This window comes from Typopeltis vanoorti, chromosome 17 (genome assembly GCF_054136105.1).
Source record: "Typopeltis vanoorti isolate ZY-2024b chromosome 17, IOZ_Tvanoo_1.0, whole genome shotgun sequence".
NCBI classification, from domain to species: domain Eukaryota; kingdom Metazoa; phylum Arthropoda; class Arachnida; order Uropygi; family Thelyphonidae; genus Typopeltis; species Typopeltis vanoorti.
Window position 1 is genome coordinate 94,973,206 of NC_143565.1, and position 14,505 is coordinate 94,987,710.

General features: G+C 34.5%; 1 protein-coding gene across 1 annotated transcript in view; it reads left to right on the plus strand.

The window, feature by feature from the left end:
* Window positions 1–14,505, plus strand: part of LOC150097658 (U11/U12 small nuclear ribonucleoprotein 48 kDa protein-like) — a 192,819-nt gene that overhangs the window by 120,754 nt on the left and 57,560 nt on the right. Inside the window, exon 5 of the mRNA XM_090407134.1 lies at window positions 7,418–7,594. Within this exon, the coding sequence (XP_090263260.1) occupies window positions 7,418–7,594 (177 nt within the window). The remainder of the gene's footprint in view (window positions 1–7,417; window positions 7,595–14,505) is intronic.

Genomic DNA, 14,505 nt, shown 5'->3' on the forward strand with positions numbered 1-14,505 from the left:
TCATGGCCCTCTTTGCCCACGTACTCCGCTCTGGATATTTTGTGTGGCAAAACAATTTTAACCTTCAAAAAGAGGGTACAGTCATGGGCTAGCCGCTTTTCCTCCCAATAGCTAACTTTTATATGGAAGACTTTGAGCAACGAGCTCTATAGTCAGTGTGCCTAAAGCCCAAATTTGGCTCAGATATGTTTACAGAATTAAAAAAGTAATCAATCCTTCATCCACCCCCCCCACCCCCCATTCCTCGACCATCCCTTCAGAAGGATTTCAGAAATGCTGCCACCATCCCCTCTATGCCAGGCAGATTGGAAAAAATAGGCAAGTCTTTAAAAAAAAAGTACAAACTCTACACACCTTTTAAGTCCCACTGGAAGCTTGCTACCTTATTCATTAGACCAATGATCAGCTTTTGCCTCCTCTCTCTCAGTTGATGGAATATATAAAATACCCTGTTCCTGCAAGTTGGCTTACTTTGAACAGACAGGTAGATCAACCACAATTTGTTTAGATGAACACAAATCTTGCATCTGCAATCATAACTATTGTCAGTCTTGTCTTGCATATCATGTATTGGATACTGCTCACAGGATCTTCTGGAAGAAACCACCCTGCTTCATTATAATTATAATCTGCAGTGGCACTCAGAAATCTATCTAATTTAAACAAATACAGATGCATCGAACTTCCCAAAATTTGGGAAACAATAATCATTAGAAGGGTGGTGCGCTATGGGGAACCCATAGTGCACCACCTAGATAGGACTTTAGTCATCCACATGTTTCATTGAGTATTATGTTTTCTTTGTGAGTGGGTTACAAGTGTTATTTGCTCCCTGAAGATGTCTCAGTTACTGAGACAAAATATTGGAAGCATTAAAATTATATTTTAATCCTTTCTTAGTGCTGTCAATTAAACCTCCAAAATGATGTCCTCCCAGCACTTAAGCCATACAATACAGATATCAGTGTGAATACAGCAGTGAGCCTGGATGATATGTCAGCTCGTGTGCTACGAGAATTTGCAAATGAACCGACTGTGCCTCTGATGAAGTTGTTCACTCTAAGTCTCACCTTTGGCAAAGTTCCAATGGAGTGGAAAGAGAGTTAGATAATTCCATTACATAAAGGTGACTCTCAAGACAGAAGTAGTAAATTACAGACCAATTAGTATCTCTGGAGTGGTGGTTAAAGTATTGGAAAAGTTGGTTAAAAGTAAAATTCAGGAATGTGTGGATAGTAATATGCTACTCTGTAGAGGATAGCATGGCTCTGTAAAAGGTTGGTCCTGCCTCGGTAATTTACTCATATTTTATAATAAGGTGACAGCAGAATTGGATAAAGGGAATGCTACATCATGATGCTGCTGGACTTTGCAAAGGCATTTGCAAAGTCCAGCAAGTAAGTAGCAGTAATTTGACAGAATTACTGCTACTTACTTACTGTCCTCTTCCATCGGAGATGGGTTGAGTCTTCCCTGTTTCCACAACAACCTCCAGGATTCTCGGTTTATTGTGTGGATGGTGAGCTGACTATAGGTTTGTAATCTGGAGTTGACTTTTATTGATTTTATCCATTTAGTTCTTGGTCTTCCTTTTTTGATAGAATTCTGCATGGAAAACTATTATTCAAGTTGGAGCAATTGGGAAGGATATAAGGCTGGTGGCATGGATAGGGGGATGGTGATAGACATCAGAGAATGGTGTATGGTGGAGTGGAATTAAGGCAAATGAGGGTGACCAGTGGAGTGCCCCAGGGCTCTGTACTAGGGACCACTACTCATTAATGATATAGTGAAAGATTTGAGAGGGGGGATATTCAGTTGTGTTGCTGATGATGCAAAACTAGGGAGGGCAGTGGTTGATAAAGGTGATGTAGCTATCTTACAGGATGATGTAAATAAATTGGCAGTATAGGCAAAGGAAAATGGTTTTCAATTTGATGTTTTAAAATGTAAGATAATGCACTTTGGGATAAAAAGATTATGTACTTCATATCACAAGAAATTGTTAAGGCTAGGGATCTGGGAATGATGGTGGATAGAGATTTGAAATTCATAGGACATATTTCAAGAGTTTGCAAAGTAGCTCAGAGGATTACTTGGATGCTGGAGAACACATTGACAGATAAAGATAGGGAAGTTATTATCCCCCTTTATAATGCTATAATTCGGCCACATGTTGACTACCGTGTACAGATTTGTTCACCTGCGTTTCTTGAAGATTGGGAGGTGGTGGATAGGAGTCAGAAATGAGTGATCAAACTGGTGACAGGTCTGTGGAATGTTCCATATGAGGATAGATAGATGGTGTGTGAGTTGCAGAGTTTAACTGACATGCAGAGAGGGGAGGATATGATAAAAACTTAAGTTACTAAAGGGATGATTGACACAAAAGAATTTTTTTCATTATATGTGGAGCAGGGCGAAAACAAGGGTTCACACTTGGAAGTTGTCTAAGACTGTGGTTAATAAGGGTGTATGGACTAGATTCTAGAGACTTGGAGAGTGGTGAATGAGTAGAATGGATTGCCAGAAGGGTTTGTGAACACCCCAACAGTGAATAGGTTTAAAGAGATGTATGATAGGTATTGTTAAGGGATAGAGAGAGAAAGATGAATAAAGCAGATCTTCCAGTTTGTTCAAAATAAGATAAGCCACAAAATCAAGAAATCTGGTAGATGCTTGGAAAACATAGAAGCTTATCCTTGGAAGTGAGAAGAGTGGCAATTTTTCTGATGGGTGAAAGATAAAATAAATTTTCAGTGGTTTTAAAATTTTTGTTATGCATTCAGAAATGCTTAGCACCTGAAGGGTAGGAAGGCAAGTTATTTCTTCTTCTGCATTAGAAGAGGCAGAGATTCCATATCTGTTAAATGCTTTTTTTGATGAAGGAATCATTAATTAAAACTATTTGCTAAGAAAGTGGATTTAATATGTTGTAATTCTTTCTGTAAAAGTTTGTCAGAAGAACATAAAGAATGAGCACAATTTAATGAGGTCTTAATTTCCCCAGCCTTTTGACTAGGATGATGGTGAAACTCATCATTGTTATAATAGCTTGTATGAGTCTTCTTCCGAAAAACTGAAAATTGTAAGCTGCCATCTTGTTGACTAAGGTGAATTGGATCCTAGGATGAAGTGCATTTCATTTAGAAAGAAACTTCTGTAACTCAGTGGAAGAGCTATTCTAAGTTGCATAATATCATCCACACATTTGTAGTGTGTGTAGGTCTAGGTAAAGTATCAATGAGATGTTCCAAGTGTTTCATGAAGTAGCAATGGTTGGAGAAATAGGACTGTGCATAGCTGTTTCTTCAGTATGGTGATATAATTTGTTTTGAAAGGTGAGATAACCAGAGTGTATAACAATATCTGATGGAAATTCTTCTTGAAGTAATTCAGTTGTCTGATAAAGGAATATTAGTAAATAAAGGCACAATATCTAAGGTCATAACAGTGGAAGAACCTACAGTTACACCGCGAGTTACATAACACGCGACGTAAATTCGCAATCACGTAATAAATCTACTAGTGTGTATGAACACGTTTGCGGCTTTGACAGCCTTAGTAGTAGATGCCTCGTGCAGTTATCTCAGTCACTTGTTATCACTGCTAGTTTTGTTGTTTCTGGAAGAACCGTAATATCCTTAATGCCATCAAAAACATCAGGGTGGCTTGGGATGAAATCAAGCAGACAACAATGAAAGCTGTGTGGAAGAAACTCTGCCTAGAAATGTCCATAATTTTAAGTGTTTCACGGAAGGAGAGCAAACAATGACTGATACGGGTGCTGAGTTGACACATGAATTACAGCAGGCGATGGAGATGTGTGTGTGTGTGCAACTGCCACAGCAATTAGAACTGGAAGTGGATAACGGTGACATTAACAAGCTTCTTTTGAGTCACAATAAAGAGCTAACTAATGATGACCTTATTCAGTTGGAGGCATTCCGAAATTCCAAAGAAAATACTGAGCTCATTTGAACCACCAGACATAAAGAAATATACAATGAAGGGACTAGCCGAGGTTTTTAACTTGATAGACATGGCAGTAGCAAAATTAGAATTGATGGATCCGAACACTGAGCGGTTCGAAAATGTTAGGTGCCGTATCTATTCCGATATGTCTAGCTACAAAGCCATCTATGAGGACAAGAGAAGCATGTGACCACACAATCTAGTCTAGACATGTTTGTGAGATGCCGTTCACAACAAAGTCAAGATGACAACTCTGACGACCTCAACTACCCTCAGCCTTCAACATTGAATGGGATAAAACTTCCCATAGAACAGCCAGCTTAGCCATCACAAGACATTTTTTTATTTGAAAAGTGAATATTTCAGTTTGTTTTTATATTCTTTTATATTATGTATTTTTCATGCTTTCATATTTACAGTATGTATATTATTCAAATACAATTGATAAAGTTTTTTATAATCGAATTTTTTTTTAATCACCCCCAAAATTGAAAATATCTGATTAATGGCAAAAAAATTAATGTAAGACAGTGGTACAAGTAGCCATTGAACATTTTATTGTATGCATGCAATTTACAAATTTGACTTACGTAAAATTCGAGTTACGTAAAGGTTTACAGAACGCATTATTTATGTAACTTGGGACATAACTGTACTAGATGAAGATCACAGATTTTATTTTGAAAATCCAAAGTGTTTTTATGTAGGTTGAAGATCTTCTAGTAGAAGTACGAGGGTGGTGTGAAAAGTACTCGGCCTAACAATGAAAAAACAAATTTATAATTTCAAAATTATTTTTATTTTTCAGCATAATCTTCCTTAAGACTAACACATTTATTCCAGCGATGCTCCAGTGCCATTATCCTGTCCCTGTAGTGGCTCTCAGTACGATCTGCAAAATATCCCTCTACAGCTGCAATCACCTCTTGATTTGAAGAAAAACACTGACCAGCGAGGAAGAGTTTTAGTTTTGGGAAGAGATAGAAGTCAGATGGTCCAAATCTGGGGAATAGCGTGGATGTTCCAACAATTCATAGTGCAGATTCCCTTAATTTTCCCATTGCCAAAACACCTCTGTGGGCAGGTGCATTGTCCTGATGAAAGATGACTTTTTTCTTCCGCAAACTGAATCTTTTCTCACGAATTTTTTTGTCTAGTCTGGAATAATGTTCCCCTGTTATTGTTTTACCATTTCAAAATAATTAATGAACAAAATGCCTTTAGCATCCCAAAACACCAATGCGATGACCTTTCCTGCTGATGGAACTGACTTTGTCTTCTTTGGCGCTGAACAACCGGCTTCTGTCCACTGTTTTGACTGCTGTTTGGATTCTGATGTGTAATGGTGAAATCCAAGTCTCATCCATAGTAATAAATCTATGCACAAAATCAATTTTATTCTTGTTAAAATCTCCAAGCGCTGTTCAGAGATTTTCATTCAAGTGCGTTTTAGATCTGCTATGAGCAAGCACGGCACCCATCTTGCGTAAAGCTTTTTCATATGCAATTCTTCATGCAAAATATATCCTATACGTTCTTTTGAAAATGCCTATAGTCTCAGCAATTTAACGCACTTTGACTTGCTGGTCATCCAATACCATATTGTGCATTTGATCAATGATTTCTGATGGTGTTACACTTTTTGGATGTCTTTCACTTGGATCATCAAGGCTGGTATGGCCATGTTTAAACTCAGCAGCCCTTTTCTTAATTGTCAAAAACGAAGAAGAAGAGTGCCCCTAAACTTTTATGAACATCAAATGAATTTCTTTTGGCGTTAAACCTTCTTTTACAAAGAATTTTATAGCCACACAACACTCAATTTTATCCATTTCAAGGGATAGAGACAGCACTTTTGCTTCAGACAGCTGTATAAAACAAACTACTTGATAGAATGACTTGCAATTTCACATAGATGCTTATTTCAGATGCACCAACTTAGGAAAAAAAAAAAAATCTTGCCGATATTGTTGCCATCTATGGTTGAGGTCAAGAACTTTTCAGACCACCCTCGTAGCAAGTAAAGTAAATATCTAAATAACTATCCACAATTGGATAGTTATTTAGATAATAAGTGGGAAATCCTGTACAGTCAACAACCTGTCTTAAAGGAATATCTGGTTTATGTACTTTGGGTTGACCATATAATCTAGGTGGTGGACAAGCATAGAAAGTTTCAAGCTTTTTCTTTTGCTCTTCATCCCAAATAGAAACATTATCAATAAGAGAATTAATCCCTGTTGTTTCAGAGATTAATTAATATAATAGAAACATTTTTTCTATTATATTATCTTTTATCTTGAACAACAGCCTTTCCTTTGTTAATAAAATTATTGCTATTCTTCCAATACTTCAGTGCTTCAAATTCAGAAAAAGAAAGATTACAACAAGGAGGCTTAGTTAGCAGTAAGAAGAATTTTTTTATATTCTAACCAAATCATGTTACGTGTTTCAAGAGATATGGATCGGCCTCTGTCTGTGCTTAGGAAAAAACCATGGTCTTTTGATAAAACAATGATGCTTAAAGTTGAAACAAAGAGTCAAGCTATGTTTATCTTTCTAAAGATGGATGTTATCTAACTCAAGCCCCAAAACTCTAATCACCTAATCTTCACAAAATGGGGACCACCATATTAAAGTAAAAATTGAGAAAATGTAATTCAGTAAAAATTAGAGCATGTATAAGGCCCATCTTATGCATGCTCTAATTCTTACTGAATGTGACAGCTGTGTGCAGAATGCAACATTAGTGAGTAGATATATCTCTCACACTGAAAATTAAATTATTTTTATCTGTTTGATCTGTGTATTTTAAAACATTGCAGCTTTACATTGAAATATCAATTATACATAGTTAAAAGCCTAATGATCCTTAACTCACACATGGTACGAAGAATTGTACTATAGGTTTGCAAGTGGAATTCATGTGGAAAAAAGAAACAGTAAACTTTTCAGACTGTTATCGAGTTTGGAAAATTCTGCATCAGTAGTAACAATTAGTTACAGAAATCTGTATAGAAAACAATTAAGTCCTGCTTTATTTCTCTTTCAAAAAAAAAAAAGAAGTGTTTCTTAACTGATATCATAATGCACTTAATATCCAATCATGTATTTTCCACCTCATGCTGCAAATCGGTCATCTCTAGCAGGTAAATAGCCTGTCATCAATGTGGCAGAGTAAGTTATCATTATTAAGATAACATTTTCATTTTAATATAGTTTCTTATAATAAAATATAATCTCATTGATTTATAGCAAAATTGTAATAACTTAATATATATAATTTAATTTAGTTGCAGTTATTTATATAAATTTTTTATTAATACGATTATGACATTTTTAATGCCAAGCTCACAGAAATTTTAAAAAATAAAAAAAAAATTTTAAAAATAAAAAAAGCAGGTTTTAACATTTCTGAAAAATTATTTTGTTCTTAATATAGGAATTTCCAGAGCAAAAAAAGTACCTAGAACAATGGATCACTGCATTACAGAGCTGACTTCCCAAGAAAGGCTTGCAGTATATGATTATACAGTAAACAGAGCTAAGGCAATTAATAAGCCAAGCTACATTAAATTGGAAGATCTTCAGATTGATTTTGAAAAGAAAAATGATGGAGGTATAAATTTGTTAGAAGTAAAATTTAAATTATAAATACAATGATGAGCTCAAATTTGATCAAAAATTTTGACTGTGTAAATCATACCTTCATTCTCCATCTAATGGACTGCAGTTTTGAATCCCACTGTCATTATGTTTACAAATCTTTATAGGTGTTAGACGAATTTATTCACTCAGTCTGAATGGCCTGAAAAAGTAAAATGTTTGGTCTCTAGAGCATGGTTTCCAGCTTACTGATCTTTTCTACTCAATACTAATTCTTCAGTTCTACAACTTTTCTTGTGTGAAATTAACATTAAAAATTATCCAAAATAAGTTTTTCTAAGCGTGGTTAATGTTCATATGATTGACTGCTGTTTCTGAGACTGTTTCTTGTGTGTTATTACAATTTTAACATTTTATTCCTGAAGCTGCCTCTATGACTGAGATGAAATATTGAAATGATTAAACCTTCTGTTTAATTATTTCTCTTTGTGCTGTAGTTATTTCTTTAAATTGTATCATGAGTGTAAACCAGCACCTAAGCCTAAATACTTGAGATCATACAACATGAAGTTTCCTTTGTATCATATGGTAGCTTCTTGAATACAATATTCTGCTCATACACCTTGTATTTTTAACAGCATCATTCCTGAATTTGTTGAACGAAGGCTCAAAACCCAACTGATATTCAGGATATGCCTGCATTACAGCTGTTTCACTTCTTATATGGATGCCATCCTTAACCTTACTAATCATGTGGTGCAGAGCATAATTTATATCAGGAGTAGGGAAATATGACTATAAATATTATGCTAATTCACTAACTCATTATTTATAAGAAACAGTGAAAACTTTGGTACATATTTGACCATTCTCTTATCTCATTCATTATATTAATTGTTTCCCTTATAAACTTTGACTGAAAGCATATTTCTCTGTATTGATGTATGAGACTGATTCACATTATTGTCTACTATAAGAAATTGAAAAATCTTGACTGAAATTGGAACCATCATCAGGTATAATTTTATTCACTTCATTGTTTCCTTTCATCAGATTTTATATTATTGCCTTTGCTTAGGAGAGTGATGTATACAGAGAGAAAGAAGTCTGGATTTGTCCTCTTCCTTTGAGAAGAATATATATAAAATTGATGGAGGTATAAATTTGTTAGAAGTAAAATTAAATTTATAAATACAATGATGAGCTCAAATTTGATCCAAAATTGCTAAACACCAATATAATATATGGTGCACCAGTTTATTACTGTTGAAAATTTCAATTTCAATTATATGTTGGTTACTAGTTTTTACTGCCATTAGCTTCTTCTGCAGCCCAAATTGGGCCTTGGCTTCTTGAATTTGTTGCTTGATCATTATTTTAGTTTTCTGTATTAATTTTTAGCCCTGTCTCATATGCTGATTTTTCTGATTATTATTATCCTAAGACCTCCATGGAGTCAAAGACTCATCTAGACTTTTCAAATACTGTAATTCCAAATATGTTTCTTCTGTTTTCTGTTTGATTCTTGACACAATATTAATGTCATCTGCATATGCTACAGTTTGCACTGATTTGTTTATTAGTGTATCTTTAGTATCTGCTGGCAACAATCAGGTAATGTATTAGCTAAGTTTAAAAAGTATTGTAGCTAGACTATACTCTGTTTTTATCCCTGAGTCATTGGAAAAGTATCTGTTAAATCATTTAATATTTTAGCCTTTGCTTCCAAGTTTTCCAATGTTAATCTATTAATTTGTTATTATTTAATTGTTAATAAGTCTTACTAGCTTATCTGGTATTCCAAAGTATGTCATAATCTTGTATAATTTCTCTATTAATGCTAAAAATTTCTCTAATTGTTTAATTATAGGTATCTGATCAGTTGTAGATTTGCCTTTCCTGAAACCTGCTTAGTAGACATAATTATCTTCTCCCTAAGTTTAATATTTTTTCAAAATAGAAGTACTTTTGTATGTTGTACATAACAGACAAATACCTTTGTATTTTCCACAGACTGTTTTTTTTTTTCATTCTTTTTATAATGTATTGGGATGATTGTACTCTTTCTCCATTCTTTTGGTATTTGTTGTTTTGATCCATAAGGTTAAAATAAATTTGTATATTTTGTCTCCTAGTTTCTTTCCTTCTGCTTTCATTAACTTTGCATGAATGTTATCTATTCGTAGGGATTTTTAGTTTCTGAACTATATTCATCTTCTGCAATAGTAGCTGGTATATAATTTTGAGTTGCAGAAGTAATGTTCCTATTCCATAATTCATGGAATTATTCTCTCCATCTGATTTTTATTTCTTATTTATTCTGCTGTACATGTAATTTCATTAAGGACTGATCTTTTCTTCCTTCAACAGATTTTATTTGCCTCTTGTTTAGGTTCTTTATTTTTATCCAATTTAATCCTAGTTGATTTTGCAGTAAATTCTTTGTATGCTTTATTTTTTTTATTCTTGCTTGAGTACATTCATCATCAAACCAATCTCTTTTGTTTATTTTCATATCCTAGATTTTCTTCTGCAGTATTCAGAATCCATTCTGTAATATATGTCCAACTTGTTTCTACATCTTATTTTATATTTTCAGCCTCTATTTTTTTTTTCTAATTTTGTGTTGGAAGTTGGTTTTGTGTTCATCTTCTTCAAGCTTCTGCAATTTAAACTGTAGTGCTTTTTCATTTCTTTTTTGTTTCTTCACTGAGATTCTGCCCTTATACTTAATTTTGATCAGATAATGATCTGAATCTTAACAAGCTCCCTTATATGATCTTAGATCCCTAATATAATGCTAGTCTGTTATCTGTAAGCATTTGATCAGTATGATCAAATATACTAGCTTGAGATATCCGTGTTCTTTTATGGATATCTTTATGAGGAAAACATATAGAGGATATAACCAATTGCCATTTATATATCCTCCTGTAAGACCTTCAAAACAAGCAATTTTAGAAAAATTGCTTGTTTTGGAGACAGCATATCATCCAATCAATGACATACTTATTAATTTGCTGTAGTGTCCACTGAACAGTAGCTTTGATATTCTTGTATCTTTTTTTTTATTTTTATTTTTTTATTGTACTGTGATTTACAGAGTTAAATAATGGAAGTAAAATGAAATAAGACCTGATCTCGAGATGAAATTGAATATCATTAAAGATTATGAAGGTGATCAAAGTGTTGTAAGTGTATCACCTGACTTTAAACTGGCTGCATCAAATGTAAATAAATCATTAAGGATGAGCTCGCATTAAAGAACATTTTAAATGATCTGAATCATTACAAACTACCCTATATTATTTTACATCCATAATAATTGATGTCGATCTATTATCTGTAAGCATGTGATTAAATGTATTATCTGGAGATATCAAAGGGAGCACTTAATGAAAGTGTAACAAAATCATATTTTCCTGGTGCAAAAATTCATTTTAGTCATGTCATCAAGATACAAAAACAAGGTAAGGTGAAAGAACTGATTGTCTTGGTTAGTACAAAAGATCTGAGAAGCAAGAAGTAGTCTATGAGGGAGAATGTAAAGGAGGAGTTAGATGAAGTAAAACTTGAAGAGTAAGAAGGTGAAGATTATAAGTCTTCTGCCATACTGTGAAGGAGGCGAACTGAGGAGGGTGTTGGTAGCAAATGAATCAATATATAAGTTCTCTAGAAGGAATGATGTAGGATTTGTGGATCTGTGGTCTGTATTTGATGGAAAGAAGGATTTTTATAATGCTGATGGACTGCATGTAAATGGTTTTAGTGTTAGGTGTCTAGAGAGAGAGCTTTGTTCACTGCATATGCTAAAGTGCGAATTCAGGAAAACTTCAGTAATTAGGGTGGAAGCAGGTGAGTTTGTGAAAAGGCACCCCATGAGGAAAGAGAGGGTGAGAATGACCAAGTGAGGAATCCAGCCTCAAGCAAAAATATTGAATAGGGTGGTCAATTCAGGAAGTAAGGGTGATTGGAGTCCTGAAGGGATGCTTCAGTTTCTATATACTAGTGCCAGAAGTATCAGGAACAAGAGGGAAGAGTTTTTAGCATTGGTTAGTGCGACCTCACCAAAAGTTATAAACATTAGTGAGATTTGGTTAACAGCAAATAGTATAGTTACAGGGTCAGACTGTGAAGAGTTTAGTATTTTCAGAGAAGATAGGATGGGAGGGAAGCATACTGCTAATGATAGCAGATGAATTGCAGCCAAAAAGAATGAGATAGGCAGGAGGGTGGCTGTTCATTTGAGATCCTGGCCTATAGCAACAATTGGTTGTTGCTATAGGCCAGGGGTTTCAACAGATGATCTGGAAGATATGCATAAGTAAATTAGTATGAGTGCTGGTTGAGTGATTATTATGGGGGATTTCAACTGTGAAGAGAGATCACATGGCAAGAAAGAAATGGAATTTATACACCTACTAAGAGATAATTACTTGAGGCAGCATGTGATGGAGGGGACCCGAGGCATAAGAGTATTGGACCTGGTCATAGGATCAGAGGTTATTCATAACCAAGGTGGCCACATTACTTCTGATTGGCAAAAAGTGACCATGTGGTCTTGACTTGGGAGATTGTAAAACATGAATATTCTGTGAAGAAGGGATATATGTGGAACTACAAGGCAGGTGATTATGACAAGCTTAGGAGGAAGCTTGAATCTGTGCCATGATATAAAACACTGAAAGGGAAGGATGTTAGTAGTTCACGAAAAATAGTAAAGGTCTAGAGGAAGAAGTATTCAATTGTGTATCGTACCTAAGCTAAGGAGGTTTAATAAGATAGGGGTTAGATGAATGAGTTGCAGAAGAAGAAAATGCTATGGAGAAATATAAGGAGACAGGAGTAATTATCTCTTAGTAAGTGTATAAATTCAATTTCTTTCCTGTCATGTGATCTCTCTTCCTTCCAATTTGTATAAAGAGAAAGATGACCAGTGAACTCATGAACATACAAGGCTCAGGCAAGAAAAGGTGACTAGCATGGTACAGAAGGCAAAATCAGATTATGAGAAGAATCTAGCCAAGCAAACCAATGGAAATTTCAAGAGTTCTTTCATTATGCGGCAAGTAAGAAGAATAATGACTATGGAAGATTAACCTTAATAATAATTGACCTTTCATCTTTAACAATTTTGATGTTATTAAAAGAAGTTATCATTTGACCTGATTCTAATGAATTACAGTAGTGAATCCTGTTATGCTCAGTATGTTAAGTTTCTCAAATCCACATAATGGAAGCATGTTTTAAGACAAATCTGTTTCTTTTGCAATTCCATAAAAGCAATGAGTTCTGTATCCTATTAATGTTAAGTTTCTCAAATCCACATAATGGAAGCATGTTTTAAGACAGATCTGTTTCTTTTGCAATTCCATATAAGCAATGAGTTCTGTATCCTATTGTACATACAATACCATGCTTGAGCTGAAGATTAGATAATCTATCTTGAGTAGGGACCAAACGTGGTACTCTTTCGATCTGCTTCAATCTCTAATAAGCAAATTAAAGATACCAAGAAATTATATATCGTATATGTTGGCATATAAGACGACTCAAATACTACAGAAAATCCCTCAGAATCATGGGTTGTCTTATAAGACTAGTATAAAAAGGGAAACTTAATTTCTTGGATGAACATTTAGGTAGTTACAATACATTGTTATATAAGAAAATAGGCAGTGTTTATAAACAAATCAGATAAATTTATTTTAAATTTCTATACTTTCGTCTGGATTCAATCTTGACCATTTTAGTGCATATGCTCTAATCATATTTCTTATAACAAGATAACCATTCTGCCTTTATTCGAATACCCATTCTACAATTTTTCCATTTGTGGCCATTGGGTGATCCCCGTTCTTATCGCACATTTTTTCTTTGGCAATTTTTTTAAAATATCTTCTTTCTTCTTCCATTCTCTTACCATCTTCTCGGTTATGCCAAACTTTCTTGCAGCAGTGCAGTTATTAGTTTGCTTTGCCATTTTAATTGAGCTTCATACTTGCTTTGTTATTGGTTTTGTTGCTAGTTACATGATTTTAAATGATAACAATTTTGATAATCCTAAAATTTAAAAAAAATGCACAATTAATAATTAATTAAAATCCACAATCTAGAGGAATCCACAATCTAGGGGCTAATCACTTTTAATTAGGGTAAGTCGCATAAATATTAAATCTATGCTATGCAAAAAAAATAACGGATATAACAACAATACCTAACATACATTAATACAAGAAAGAAGAAATTTGGGGGTCGGCTTATACAACTAACATAAGCTTAAAACCTAAAAATAACCTAAAATTTAGGCCTCGTCTTATATGCCGACATATATGGTATTTGGTTTAATCCTTTATCCAAGTACAAGCAAACAAGTTTGCGCCTGAACTATTTTCAGGAAGGGTCACTACCCGGGCTGGTCTGGGTAGTAACCCTTCCCATAATACATAGCATTATACATACCTGCAAGAATATGTGCTTTGCATTATGGGATACTAAGGCAAGTGATGTGAAGTCATAAGCTTCTATATACGAGTTGCCCCAGTCCTGAAAGTAGTTCAGGGGCAAACTCGTTTGCTTACATTTATGTTAAAGATACCAAGCAATTTTAAACCTGGTTTTACTCCATTTTTCTCAAGTGAGCAAACAGACAAAATGTCAAGTTTGCGCCTGCAATTGATGCAAGACTAGCTGATCCCACAGGTAGTGCAAGACCAAGGCAACTCGTGGTAAAGGTGGAGCAAGCTCTGATCACTAATCTTAATATTTACCCTTAATGCCAAAACACATCTCCAAGAAGGGGATCTTTGATGTTTTGTATTAAAGGCAAGGGGCCACTACCCAGACCGGTTTCGACCTTTATTGAGGTAGAATGGGAGTTCATATCTCATCATCATTGGCTTCTTTAGAGTCAAAAAGTTGTGC